Below are 15,584 nucleotides of genomic sequence, written 5' to 3' on the forward strand. Positions count from 1 at the left end.
AAATGCACACACACACACCCAGACATATATTGGTCAGTTTCCTTCATTCTGAATGTAACAAGTTATCTACAAGGAAATACTGTCACATTGGCATTGGACTTTTTTTTTTTTTTTTGCGGCTCCAGCTTCCTTTATTGGCTTGTCACGCCCAGCCCCTCCTGCGTCGAGCCCAGCTTGGGCGGGTCAGGAGTACTCGCACAGGTGGCCGCAGCCCGCGGGGCATTGGCAGCTGCCCTCCAGCCATTTCATGATGTGCTGCAGGTGGCCACCATGGCCGCAGCCCTGGCACCACACGAACAGACCCTTGACCATGTGGTGGCACACGGCGCACATGCTGGCGCAGCAGTGGCACCAGTCACAGACCCAGCCATGGCTGCTCATGGGCTGCTTGCAGTGGCTGCAGTTGATATGCAGAGTGGTGGACACCTGGTTGATGGCGTTGGACTTCTAACTTGTAAAAGTGGAAGATAGGATCTTGAGAGAAAAGAACCACCGTAAAAATTCTGTACCTGACCAAGGTATTATTCACATGACAGGGTAAAGGAAAAATAATAGCAGACATTTAAGCATTTAGAAGATGCATCAATATGTATATTTTCTTACATTTTAAAAAAATACTGGAAAAAATAAACCAACAACTTATAAAAGTGGTTACCTAATAGAAGGGATCAAAGGGGAGGTATATGAATTGTCAGTTTTTTTGAAAAACAGTCTAACAACAGCTAACAAAATACAAGAGCCCTTATCTTTTAGAGATAGATCCTGAAACATTTCTAGATGAAATGAAAGATTGAATGGGATGTGCTTCAAAATGATACAGGGATAGGATGAATAGAGGTATGGATTGGTCAAGCATTGATGGCTATTGGAGCTGAGTTAATGGGTACCTGACATGATGGTTTAGTATAACATAGTCTACTTTTGTGTAAGTTCAAAATTTACCATGATAAAAATGATTTTTAAAATACGTATGCTCTTTGGGGCACCTGGGTGGCTCAGTTGGTTGAGCGACTGCCTTCGGCTCAGGTCATGATCCTGGAGTCCCAGGATGGAGTCCCGCATCAGGCTCCCTGCTCAGCAGGGAGTCCGCTTCTCCCTCTGACCCTTCCCCCTCTCATTCTCTCTCTCTCTTTAAAATACATATGCTCCTTGATCTAGCAATCATGCTTCTGGGAACATCTCATGTTTATTACAGCACTGTTTTTAGTTGCAAAAGAAAAAATATATAGTAATAATAAGGGATTGGTTGCATAAATTGAGGTAGATAGCCGCACAATGGACAATTTATTGTACAACCATTTGAAATAGCATGTCTTACTGCTCTTACTTGGAGAGATTTTCATAAGATATTTTTGAGTTAGAAAAATCATGATAAATAATCGTAATATCTCTTTGTAAAATGAATAATGTTTTTAAAACCTCTGTGTATGTTTGTATATGTACATATAGTTGTGTAAAATCTTTAAAGCATGGAGCAGAATCTGAAAGGATATATACCTAGCTAAATGTGCTCTGTTGAATCTGTTTACTAACATCACACATGATCTTCTAACTGCCAGATCCTTTAGCTGCCTTTTCAGTCCTTCTGTAGATTTTGACAGTGTTGACCAAGTTCTTTCTGAAATTCTCCTGTGTTGGTTTTTGGGATGTAATTCTCTCCTGGCTTTCATCTAGCTTCCTGGACTGTTTCTTCTCAGTTTCCTTCTAGAATCTCATCTTCATTTCTTACTCATTCCCATCACCCTGTGTTGGTTTTTCCAAAGATTCTGCTTTCTGGACTCTTTTCTCATGACACATATTCTCACAGATAAATTTCATCCACACTCACAGTTTTAATTACCATTAATGTGGTGAGGCCTTCCAAATAATCGCTCTTTCTCTTAAGCCTCAAACTTGTGTATTAGCTGCCCTCTGGATATTACCGCTTAGAATTGCACAGAAGTCAATAGCCCTAAATAGAACTTCTTTTTCTTCCATTTACACTCCTTTTCTTGTTTTTCCTGTCTCAATTGGTGATAGCGTCATTCAGCTATACATATGTCACTTGTTAGTCGTTCTAAGCTCTTCTTCCTCCTTGTCCTTCAGTTCAGTTATTCAACAACTATTTTGGAGCATTCATTATGTGTTAGGCATTATTTAAGTACTAGAGATACAGCTGATTAGGAAAATGGGGATACTAATGTAATCATCCACCTATCCCTGTCAGTTTCTACTTTTAAAATATTTGTAAATCCAGGGGTGCCTGGGTGGCTCAGTTGTTAAGCATCTGCCTTTGGCTCAGGTCATGATCCCAGAGTCCTGGGATCGAGCCCCACATCGGGCTTCCTGCTCAGCGGGGAGTCTGCTTCTCCCTCTCCCGCTCCACCCCCCGCTTGTGTTCCCTCTCTTGCTGTGTCTCTCTCTGTCAAATAAATAAATAAAATCTTTAAAAAAAATTAAAAAAAAATATTTGTAAATCCATCTACCAGTTATATGCTGCAGGTCATTTGAACATCTTTGTGCTATATGAAATCAAGACCATAATAGCTGAAAGTACACTGGCTTTCATAAAGTAAGAAAATAAGATTTGAAATTGAGAAATGTGATGTTATATGTATATGATAACGTTAATTTTCCCATTTATTATGGCTACAACCTCTATAATTCTGGTCTTTTCAGAAAACAGTAGCTGTAAAAAGCAGCTTTTATTATAAAACTTCCCATTAGAAAGAGATGCTACAGCAAATTTTTCCCATGGAAGAGGGAAGGTATCTTATTTAAACTTAAATGTTTAGTTAGAGAGAAACACATCTTCTGGAACCTTTTTTGATTTTCACTGATTTTGACTGTTTCATGTGTTCATCAACTATGTATTGGTTTTTCAGAATATTTATTTTCCACATGATGAATGTGCCTGAATTATTGCTTGATCAAAGTCCCTCAAGGAATGATGCAAAAATCATCAGTAAGTATCATACAAAGATTTTGGAGTTGCTGAAAAAGACTGATAAAAATACCCAATTCATTGCTTAATTTACATGAGGTCCTTGTTAGACTTAACTTTATCAAACTTCATCTGATCTAAATTTAGAATGTATTACTATCTAATAATTAATTTAACTGCCCATAGCTGTTTGTATGTATAAGGCCTGATAGCATCATCACCCATCCAGTATATCACATCATCCATGTGACAGATACACTTTAAGTGTTACAAAGTTAGAGAATATAACCAAGACATTGAATTTCAGAAATTAATAAATTTGGAGGAAATAAAGGGTGTTAAATATGTAACATTTTAAATATGGTTTATTCCATTAGGCATTGTGCTTTATGACAGTGCTACTCAGGTCAGGGTAGCTGTTCCACAAACTGTTATTGGTCCTCAAGATAAGGAGCTTGTGCCAGAATGTAAATCAATGCATACCTTCCTTTTATAAAAAAGGAAAAAAGGCTGTGAGTAAATATCAGCTGAGCTAACCAGTGTGCTAGTGACATAATTGATTTCTATTTTTGGTGCAGGCTCCTTATTTCTTCACATATTAGTAATAAACAGTTTGCAGACTGGCCTCAGTTCAAGGACAACACTGAATAGCTGTCCTATGTCATACACATCAAACATTTATGATATTGTTGCAGGAATACATGTTCTGGTTAGTACAGCTTATTTGTATACCAGTGTGCAGCACTTTTAAATTTGCATAATTCTTTAGTCTTTCCCCCCTCCCACCCTCCAACTTCTACCCTTTTCCCAGTCTTATTCCATATTATCTTCCTGCACAGAAATTCTGTCTAATAATGGTGTTTGCTACAAATATTTGCTTCTTGCTACCCTGCTGAGGACTCAGTCATAGTCAGAGAGCCATATCATGCTCATGAAACATAATTATGGTGTAGAGAAATGGGTAATTCTGTGTCACACGGTGCCCTCCCCAGTACTTTGACATTCATTAATTGCCAAAGTAGAGATTCTGTTGTAAATTTGCAGACGTTGATTTTATTACTTAAAGTGGCCAGTGAACAAAGTTGAAAATGCCAGTCATTGTCAAAAAAGTTATTCACCTTTTTCTTTTACTTTGACCACCAGAAATCTGGCCTTGTTTATTAAGCAGCTGCTATAGACTTTGCTCACTTGCATACTTCAATTTAAGCAAGGAGATGCTCCATCATAATAAATAGATGAGCTACATTTTAGCATCTGCTGTAAAACAGATTAAGAAACTTTTAAAAAGACATTGATACACTGTTACCGCTGATGTTTACTGAGTGCATTTCTGTGTCATAAAATACACAAAATGACCAGTATTTTGAAGCCTTATTTTCTTAATAGTAAAATAATAAATTGTTAACTATTCTAAATATATTGTCATAATTTGTGAAATTCATTTCCTCAGTTTTATATTTCAGGAGCTATGAAAATATGACTGGTTGATACATGCATATATGGAATTATAACAGTTAATAAAGAGATTAAAAAAACAATTATTTAAGTCAAAATATACCAGAAATTTTTATTAAATGGATTATGTGATGTTAACAGTTTAACCATAGGAAGAAGCATCACCTTAGGAAACCGTTTAACAAAGCAAACCTTTTAACCTTAGAAGTATGAAGGTATCTACAGGAAGAAATTACATAAGATGTTTTTAGATTGTTAAAATATGTATCAACATACTTGATCATTAGAAGTTTAGACTTGATAGAGCATTTTATAGGATAAAGGAGTTTGCATGTTAGTATACCTAAAATTAAGGATTCTTTTGTTTAAGATGTAAAGAATATTTTTATCTTCTTGCTTTCCAAATGGCATTTTTAAATCACTTCCAGTATAAATGTTAGGAAGTGGGTTAGGTCAAGTGTGGAAAACTATAACCCATTTATAATCCAAGAACCTTATTTTATTTAATTAGGACTGTCAGCACCCTCTTTGATTAAATCTTTTTCTGAAATTGTGGAGTGGCAGCAAGCACAGTGTTGGGTGTTCAGCACCCTTTATCTTTCACATATCCCTGTAGTACCAGTGCTTAAAAGAAATGAAAGACACTTAGGTAACCATAATATATGGAGGGCTGAGCATACAGCATGATAGGCAATGAGATATTTTTTGATATAATGGCCAACCAGAAGAAATTCCATAGTGTTTTGCATAGTGTTTTCGCATGCTCTGCTTTTTCTCCTCTGCTTTGTGACATATGGTACACTTTACACACACAGTTCTGATTTTAATTTTTCAAACATTCTCCTAAATATCACCAGCTGCTTCTTCCTGAATCCTAAACAAACAAAAAAACCCTCTACACTTCTCTTATTTGAAAATCAGTACTTTCAAATCAATACAGATTTTATCATATGTCTTATGTGGATTAATTATAGCAACCTAATTCCAAAGCTTAAGAATTTTTAATTCTACACAGAATGTTTTTTAAAGAAAAATATATATGTCAAAGTTAAGTGGAGAAAAAGGAAACAAAATTAACTAAATTACCATTTACTATAGATACTCACTTTTTAGCAGTGTCTATAAAAATTACACAGTTCTATATTTTTTACTTGCTCATATATCAGAAAAATAAGTGGAGAATTGTGGTTGCAGCTGAGATGTTTTTTGGATATCTGCAAATGAATACTTTATAAGTCTTGAAATTCTATGTTACATAAAATAATAGTCTGCTAAATATCCCTCTTTGAAGTTCATGTACATATAGTAAAGATATTTCAAGTGTATTTACCCAAAATCTGTAAAGTTATTTATCATAAATACCAAGCTAATAGGTTTTTTGTTAATAATATGTTAGCTTGATGGTTTTCATTACAAACTGAATTTCTGCCATTGTCTAGCAACTTAAAGTGAGTCTGTCACATAATTATGGTAGTTGAGATATTACTGAATATTTAAGACTAAAACTCTGTAAAGGGTACATTTGGGCAGACCCTTAAAGACCTTTGACTTTTAAAAATATTTGTTATATATGCATACATTTGAATGAGTTCAGCCTTAGTTATATCATCCTGTCTGCAGAAAGATGTTTTATCTAGTCATGGTTAAAAGGACCTCCATGTAATACATATACATATATATATATGTGTGTGTATATATATACATATATATATATATTATAGTACTATATATATCTTAACAGAATTAGCTGAGACTGGGTGATTTTGTCAGTTTCCTTTAGTGACATCAAAGTTTTTGTAGTGATACTAGTTTTACTTTTAGGAGAAAAATCTTGATTAATTTATACTTTATAGAATTAGTTTCTATGTTACTGACATTTTAGTAGAAGGGCAGTGTATAACTAATTACAATTAAGTGAGGGAGTATACAGAGTGTTGTGGTACTTGATTTTATTTCCTATGTAGATTTTGCTTTGAGACTTCATATTTTCAACTGTTGATTATATTCTCTTCCTTCCCCAGCTTGCCCCTAAAGTCTTGACTTTAATTCTCTTACCTACAACTATTACTATAGAAATACAGTGAGAATATGTCCTCATATGGCATACTTATTTCCAGATAGATGTATGACTTCTCTTCTATAAAGCAGAATTAAAATACCTAAACTTTGGGGCACCCAGCTGGCACAGTTAGAGCGTGCAACTCTTGATCTCAGGGTTGTAAGTTCAAGCCCCACGTTGGGTAGAGAGATGACTTAAAAATAAAATCTTTAAAATGCCTGTACTTTACTTAGGAAAATTGTGGCTTAGACGTTGAGGTTTACAAGAGACTATATAAAATTACCCGATGTTTTATTTCCCGGTCTCCAAGCTACATTTCTCAATCAGTTTAGGGATATGAAAGCTGTAATGATTTGTTTCCTAAAATGCAGGTGTATTTTTTTTAGTGTTACTTCTTTGGCTATATAATATAAATAACTTGTATAATTAGTCCTTAAATATGTTAGTTGCAGTTAGTGAACTATTACAAAGGAACAACCCAAAATATGTATGAGAGGCTTGCAGCAGTTGTGAAGTACTCCTCCATGAAGCCCCAGAGAATCTCTGAAACTTAGTTTTTTCAGGAAACAGTATCAGCAGAAGACTGAGATTAGAGTGAGCCACAGATCATTGCAAAGTCCTCTCAGGGGAGGAGAATCCTATTGTAGAGATTCACCACAAAGCTGCTGAAGAAATGAGTTTTCCCCTTTATCAATACAAAAAGAAATACAGAGATTTAAGGAAAGTCAAGTGAATGAAAGACAAAAGGGCCAAGATGAACAAACAGAACAGTTGATCTTGGAAAATATAAATAATGTAGAAAGCAGAAGGATAAATTCTTCTTGGAGAGCCTTGGTGGGCAATAACAACAAAAGGCTGCTGTGAAAAAGTAGACCTGGAAAGTCCTTGGAACCCAAAATATTTATCATTACTGAAAATAAATATTCTATACAGGACTAAAGAACAGACTGGACATTGCTGAAGATCTTGAGATCAAAGAGAAGAGCAATGTATAAAACATTTTTAAAGAGACATTGGAAATATGAGAAAAATGATAACAAAAACAAAACACATGCCCAGGATAATATAGTATTCATCTTACAAAAAGAGCAAATGCTAAGAAGAAAATAGGTTTTTTATTTAAAGAAAGATTTACGTTTGCGGAATAGAAAGAAAGGAAGAAAGGAGAAAAAAAAAAAACCTCCACATCTCGATACATCTCAACTTCAAGGATAAAGGTTTTTTTTTTTAAATCCTATAAGCTCCCAGAATCACAGGGAAACATGTTACCTACAAAGGAAAGAGATTGGCATCAGATTTCTCATCCTTAAATGTTTTAGAAGACAGGTGGAGCTATAGTTACAGCATTCTGTGAAATACTCTTTTGAACCTAGAGTTCCATTCCCACCCACTCATCACTCAAGTGTAAAGGCTAAAGAAAACCTCCTTGGACATGCTTTCTATTCTTTTTCTGAAAAAATCACCCATTCACATATATTTCTCTTCAGTGACACAAAATACAAGTCTAAAAGGAAGATACAAAGACTAACTCGGGATTTTGGTGAAAAATTCCAGAGTGACAGCAATGAGCAATTAGCATATTTTTGAACATAATGTCAGCTTTATGAGGAATCTTAACAAGAAAAGAGTAGATAACAATACACATGTTGTGTGAACTAGATTCTGAGAGTTCACTGTGTCTGGTATTATTGATATGAAGGCATATTGTCTGAGCTGATGAACAAGAAAAAAGGTGAAAACTCCAGGGAAAATAAAACATAGGAACAATTCATGGCCTAATTATAAAGCAAGCTAAAATGTGACATGATTTTGGGCTGCTCATGGAGCACATGCATGCTTTCTGACATGGCAGTAAGAGGTGTCTATTGGTCAGGCAATTTAGACGAGTCAAGAGAACAGATCTGAAGTTCAGAAATTCTGTTCCCTTTATTATTTCTAAGTTAATTAAATCCAAATAAAATCAAATGTAGTACTTTAGTTATGAAGAATGGTTCTCTTGGATGGTGGGATTATTTTATGGGTAGCTTTTTTTCTTTACCCATCTCTGTATGTCTCAGTTTTCTGTCATGAACTGTTTTACTTTTGTAATAAAAGAATAGTAAATGCTCCTTGAAAATAAAGGAAATGAAAACAATCTTTATAATAAATAAAGATTACCAAAGAGTTATAGCTTAGGACTTTTAATGCACTAGTCCATCACTGAATAAAAATGACATATAAAGGGCACCTGGGTGGCTCAGTCAGTTAAGCGGCTGCCTTTGGCTCAGGTCATGATCCTGGAGTCCCTGGATCGAGTCCCGCATCAGGCTCCCTGCTCAGCAGTGAGTCTGCTTCTCCCTCGGACCCTCCCCCCTCTCATGCTCTCTCTCTGTATCTCATTCTCTCTCTCAAATAAATAAATAAAATCTTTTAAAAAAGAAGACATATAAGCAAACAACATTCCAAGTATAAATTTTGTTTTTTTAAGTAATCTTCCTTGTGTTAAAAGAATACGTAGTTCTGTTTGAGTACATTACACACACACACGTACAGCTTTCAACATTGTAGATATTTTGGTAATGGAAATCAAGTCATAAAGCATTTTTTTCTATTCTTTTTGAAATGGCTGTTTAATAATAAAGCTCAGATTTTAGTATTCCATACTATCTAGATTTGATCCCTGGATCTCTAATTGTGGGCAAGTTAGTTAACCTGTATATGCTAAGTTCCATATCTGTAAAACAGATTACAGTACAAACCTCATGGAGGTGTGATAAAGGTTAAATGAGTTAATATATGAACGCATTAGAATATCAACTGGCACAGAATACACTTGATAAATACTAGTTTTAAAAATAGTGAAAATACCGGGTGCCTGGGTGGCTCAGTCATTAAGCGTCTGCCTCCTGGGATCAGGTCCCACATCGGGCTCCCTGCTCAGCGGAAAGCCTGCTTCTCCCTCTCCCACTCCCCCTGCTTGTGTTCCTGCTCTCACTGTTTCTTTCTGTCAAATAAATAAAATCTTTAAAAAAATAAATAAAAATAGTGAAAATATGAAATAAGGTTATCACATTAGACATCCAGTTATTTAAAATGATATATTGAGAACCATACTTATATAATATTGTAGCTTTGTAATCTTTAAAAAATGTCATTTGTATTTACCATTATAAAGATGGAAAATCGATTAGTTCACAGGTTTGTAGTCATTTGAGGTAGTCACAACATAGCTGGTTTTCCTTTATTTTTTTATTTCTAGCTTTATTGAGATATGATAGACATATAAGTTGTAAATGTACAGTGTATACTGTAATGATTTCGTATATGTGTATACTGCAGAATTACCACAGTAAGTTTAGAGGACACGGCCTCATAGCTACAATTTCGTCTGTGTGGTGAGAACTTTTAAAATCTACTTTTAGCAAATATACAATACACTGTTGTTAACTGTAGTCATCATGCTGTACATTATATCAGAACTTGCTCATAACTGGAAAATTGTACCCTTTAACTACCTTCACCCATCTTCCCCATCCCCTGACTTTTTTTCCTTTATAAATTGTATTAATAGTCAATGAGTGAGGTGTTTTTAATCTTTTATTTCATGTATTTATGGAATATAGAAATCAAAATACTGTATATCTAAGATGTGAATATCTCAAAATCACAGAAAGAATAGAGAGATAGCGAGTTCATATTTGAAATTCAACTGTAACCTCAGGTGGGTATGTTTAACACCATTATTTGTTACTTTCTTAGTTCAGATATTTTACATGTTAGGTTAACAGTAAGTCTCATTTAATATAATCCTTTATTGTAGAGCCTAGGTTTTTGTGGCATTTATTTTCTTGATATACTCCATCATGAAATAAACATAAAGAAGTAGAAGGTTTTCATATGAATGCTTATGGATTATGGCATGGTTTTACTGGGTGTATAGTTCATCTTGACTATATTTAAAGTTTTTATGTACTCAGAAGTAACAGCATGATGGTTGTGAGTACCAATATTAGAGTCAGAGAAATGGGTTTGAAGACCTAGCTCTGCCACTTATTAACTTATATGGTCATGGACAAATGAATTATTAACATTATTACATAGTAGTACCCTAGACATATAAGATGGGTACAAAAATGAATGAGGTAATTTATAGACTTGCATAAATATGGTATTTTAAGCTTTCCCCATGGATTATTTTCAGCAAAAAGTTCTCATCTACTTATTAAGTTGTAGGAGAAACACTTATTTTTAAATCATTCTATAATGGCATTAAATTGCAATTAGCAAATGAAATAATTCTGTAATTGTGTCTCCCCTTCTCTGTTTCCGTTCCCATTTCCCATCCCTTCTTTGAGGAATACTAAAAAATCTTTTACGTAAGTAGTTGTCTTTTTATGACTAGTATTTTTATGTTTAAAAATATAAATTCCACCAGACACTAATATAAGAAAATTGTTTCTTGGTTCACTCTATTTCTCTTTCCCCTCACTGCCTCCACCTGCCCCTCCTCCTTACCCCAGGAAAAGTCTTTGTCTACATATGTCCATTTTTTACTTGAAAGACTGGTGGTTTCCATTGCCCTCATTCTGAAGGACCACATACCTCCACTGTAACCCTGTAGTAAGTGAAATAAGTACCTAGAGTCAGCTTGAATCTTTTTGTCTTCAATTTTCTGATACTAAATTAAATACAAAAGGTTATGGGATTCAATTTTGGCTTTTTAAGTTAATGTGTGCTTTATTTAATTTGGCGTGTTAAATGTACTTTTTATTTAAGTGCTTTTAATTTAACAATATATTTTTCTCTTTTTATCTAAGCAATAAGTTAATATTTATCACATGCATGGTATGTACCAGGATATACTAGGCATGTTATGTAAATTCATCTAATACAATAGCCCTGTGAGTTAATCCCTAATATTAGATTACTGACTGTTAAGTGACAGAGCAAAGATTCAAACCTAGGGCTAATGACAGAACCAATGTCCTTTTCCATTGTACCATGCTGATTGTCACTGGGTGTGAAAAGTTCTGAGTCTGATGATGCTGCTATCAGCATAAAACAACAATATGAGTTTAGTGTAGATTTATTTGACTTAGTGATAACTGTTCAAAGCGTGCCGTGATGAAACTCTGTTCATTATGATTGAATGTGGCAGCTTCTGTTAGCCAAAAAGGGTTCTGAAAATGAAATAAAATAGCTGGTGGTTTTGTTTTTTGCCATAGAGTCTACCATTCATTATTTTAAAATCTTCAGTGAAAATTTACATTCTCATATATATAACATTCTTGAAAATGTGCTTACATGTTACCTGACTCTGTACTCAGAAAATTAAGAAAATTATTTAAAAAAAAACAAACCTCTGGGCACCTGGGTGGCTCAGTCAGTTAAGCGTCTGCCCTTAGACTCAGGTCATGATCCCAGCCAGGGTCCTGGGATGGAGTCCCACATCAGGCTCCCTGCTCAGCAGGGAGTCTCCTTCTCCCTCTACCCTTCCTCCCTGCTCATGATCTCTCTCTCTCTCTCACGCTCATGCTCGCTCTCTCTCAAATAAATATGTTTTGGTTTTCTATTTTATTCTGTATATTGCATAATTATTCATTTTTTAAAATATTTTTAAATTTTTAAAAATATTTTAAATTACAGTGTAATTGTAAACAAATTAATGATTTTACCTTTATTATCAAATATTTCAAATATATGCAGAAGTAGAAAGAACAATATTATGAAGCAATATGTATTGATGACCCAGTTTTGCTAATTACCACCTTCTGGCTAATTTGTTTTGCCTCTCTCCATTCTTTCATACTCCCATCATTTTGAAGTCATTTCAGTGGAAAATGTTTTAGTATTTATCTATAAAAGAAGGAAATTTTTTTACTTTAAACATAATCACAATACCATTATCATACCTGAACTGACTAAATGTTATTACTATTAAATATCCAGTTATTGTTCCAAGTTCTGATTGCCTCATAAAATCAAAAGGTTTTTTCTTTAACTTTTTCAAAGTCAGAGTCCAAATAAAGTCCATATATTGCAAATTGGGTTCTATGTCCCAAGTATCTTTTAATCTATAGATATCTCCCTTGCATTCTTACGTTCTTGCAATTTTTAGTTGAAATACCCTGATCATGTGCTGGTAAATTTTCCCAAAGTCTGGATTTTGCTCATTGCATCTCCGTGATTTCATTTAAGGAAAATTATTTTTCCAAGTATTATCTTGCCTGAATTTCAAATTTTCTTAGTTAACCTATAGTGAGTTTAATGGTAAACTGGCTTTAACATTGAGAAGGAAAAGTCATTTGCAGTTATTACAAAGAAATTTTGCTGGAGGTTGAGCAGATTATTTTAATGGTTCTGATCAGTTTTCTTAATTTTTGTCAAGACTGAGGTAAACATTGGGCTTCTTTTGAAATTGATTTCTAGCAGTATTGGCATAAACTCTTCATATAAATTATTAAAATATTTTACATGCTGATTTTTCCCATAATTTTAAAACCTTATTTTCATAACTACTTTTCAGAATAACACACTGGGGGCGCCTGGGTGGCTCAGTCGTTAAGCGTCTGCCTTCGGCTCAGGTCATGATCTCAGGGTTCTGGGATCGAGCCCCACATCGGGCTCCCTGCTCAGCGGGAAGCCTGCTTCTCCCTCTCCTCCCGCTGCTTCTGTTCCCTCTCTCTCTGTCCAGTAAATAAATAAAATCTTTAAAAGAAAAAAAGAATATCAACACACTGTACATACATCTAGTATTTCATGAGAGTTCTCTAATTTTCCTGTGTTTCAGAATTGAAGTCTTCATTGAGCTTCTGAAGGAGGCTAAAGATTTGCTACTTTTTTTATTATTATGTTATGTTAATCACCATACATTACATCATTAGTTTTTGATGTAGTGTTCCATGATTCATTGTTTGCATATAACACCCATTGCTCCATTCAGAACATGTCCTCTAAGATTTGCTATTTTTACTACATCTATCAGTTTCTCTCTTAATTGTGTTATTACCAGTATCAGCAGTTTTTCTGATAAATACAAACAAAATACATATGTATTCAAATAGCTGTATAAACACTATATAAAAATGGTGCCATTGCTTAAAAATAAATTTCTGGCTGACTAAAAAAGTTCAGCAGCTGATATATAAGAGCATGAGGTCAATATAGGAAGATAGGCATGTTAGTGCATAATGTGTGAAAGTGCAAGCTATATGAAAATTCAAGGTGGCTTAAAGCAAATCAAGTAACAGAGCTGTGCTCCACATGACAGGTGATATGGGAACTAATGGCATGTGGAGGAAATGTTTGCCACCTTTTCAAATTCCTGAGTTTAAAGGGGACATCAGCAATGAATTACCCAGATGGTATCAGCGGCAACATCATTTGCCGCCTGGATGCTATACAAACTTGTAGAGTGGATAAATTTGCATTTCTTGTTTATATCCCTTTCTACAGTCCTCTTGTTCTACCCTATGTACCCCCACTTGATTTCTTGATTTTTTTTTTAAAGTTTTTATTTATTTGACAGAGAGACACAGCAAGAGAGGGAACACAAGCAGGGGGAGTGGGAGAAGGAGAAGCAGGCCTCCTGCTGAGCAGGGAGCCCGATGCAGGGCTCGATCCTAGGACCCTGGGATCATGACCTGAGCTGAAGGCAGACGCTTAATGACTGAGCCACCCAGGCACCCCTGATTTCTTGATTTCTTAATATGGTTCTAAAACGCCCTACTTGCATATTTATTCTGCATTTGTTAAGCACCTACTATATGTTTTAATGAAAGTCCCCAAGTGTAAGTCATGGACTTATGTTTAAAGTATCTGTTGAATAATGTGGGAAACAAGCAGAAAATTACAGCTACCTCACTGAAGGTTCCCTTCCCACAAAGGAGTGTCAAATTCCACAAAAGGCCATTTTTTTTTTCTCAGCATACTACCAACCCTACCATGCTCCATCCCACAAATATAAAATACAAGTTTTCATTCTCTGGATGCTATAAATTTAGGGAGGCACTATTAAAAATAAAGTAATGTATTATTGTAGGTTTATAGGAAGCTGAATCTTGTGCGTGCATGTATTTAAGCACATACTCATCTAGAATAGGTGGAATGCATTGAGGATATAGTGGAACAGATAGCCTTCCCTTTGCCTTTTTGGGAAACAGACAGTCTTCAACCTCCCATATCCAAGGTGATGAGAATAACAGATTAAAAAAAAAATGCACACCTTTTGGAAGTGATGTTCCCAAAGGATAAATAAGAAGTTAAGTGTAGCTCCTTCCAAACCATTCCAAATAAACATGTAATCTCCATAAATACCAATGCAAACATAGCCTCAAGACAAGCCCCCTACCCAACACCCTCCCCATAACAGGTGACTACCCCAAGCCCTTCCTATATATAAATTCTTGAAGTGCTCCTCCCCCTAACCTCTAATCTAAAATATCTTCTAGTTAAGTAGTTGGGAAATGCTAAAGAGCAGCTGATCATAATCCACATAAATATGCATGTAAACTTGGGGAAGAGTGAGTAGTATACTAGTATGGCTAATGCGAATAGCAAGAAGAAATGAGAGGTGGGAGACAATGTAGAAAATACTGTGAAGTCGGACTAGAGCATCCTGGGATAAATTTCCTAAGGGTGAGGTAACTTTGGACCAAGATGCTTAACTGGCTCAGACTCTGTTTACATGTCTCTTAAATAGGAATAATAATTGCTGTTATGAATAAATAATAGTAGGAGAGTGTTTTAGATTTTCAAAAGTCTCATACCATCATCTCTGTAGTTTTTATTTTATCCTAGAGTAGGGAGCCCTCAGATGAAGAGAGACATAATATGTTCTATAATGCTGGCCACATTGTGGTTAAAGTGATAACTGATTTAGGCAAGAAATGATGAGAACCTGAGCTGGGACAGTGGTAGTGGAAATAGAAGATGGATTTAAGAGATAGTCCAGAGATTGAAACTTTGAACAGTTAATTTTGGAAGTTGAGGAATTGAGAATGTTAAAAATGGCTCAGAAGTTTTCAGCTGGAGTAAGTGGGTTGCTTGGTATGCTACAGAAGTGGGAGATAGTGGCTTTAAGCAGCAAGAGGAAAAAGCTGCAGAAGAGAAAGTAAGGAGTTGAATGTCCTCAATTTTGAGTTAGGATGGTTGGAATGAGTCCCAGAA

At 35.1% G+C, this 15,584-nt stretch overlaps 1 protein-coding gene across 5 annotated transcripts in view; it reads left to right on the forward strand.

The window, feature by feature from the left end:
* The window catches only part of ANKRD12 (ankyrin repeat domain 12), a 122,497-nt gene that overhangs the window by 79,310 nt on the left and 27,603 nt on the right, over positions 1-15,584 (forward strand). Inside the window, exon 2 of one of the 5 annotated variants that reach the window (XM_025886871.2) lies at positions 2,865-2,944. The exons of the other annotated variants lie outside the window; for them this stretch is intronic. Coding sequence (XP_025742656.1) covers positions 2,881-2,944 — 64 coding nt within the window. The 5' untranslated portion in view covers positions 2,865-2,880. The remainder of the gene's footprint in view (positions 1-2,864; positions 2,945-15,584) is intronic. 5 annotated transcript variants of the gene reach the window in all.

The sequence above is a fragment of the Callorhinus ursinus genome, unplaced genomic scaffold, assembly GCF_003265705.2.
Source record: "Callorhinus ursinus isolate GAN/ISIS: 27379988/994484 unplaced genomic scaffold, GSC_fseal_2.0 scaffold11, whole genome shotgun sequence".
Classification (NCBI taxonomy): domain Eukaryota; kingdom Metazoa; phylum Chordata; class Mammalia; order Carnivora; family Otariidae; genus Callorhinus; species Callorhinus ursinus.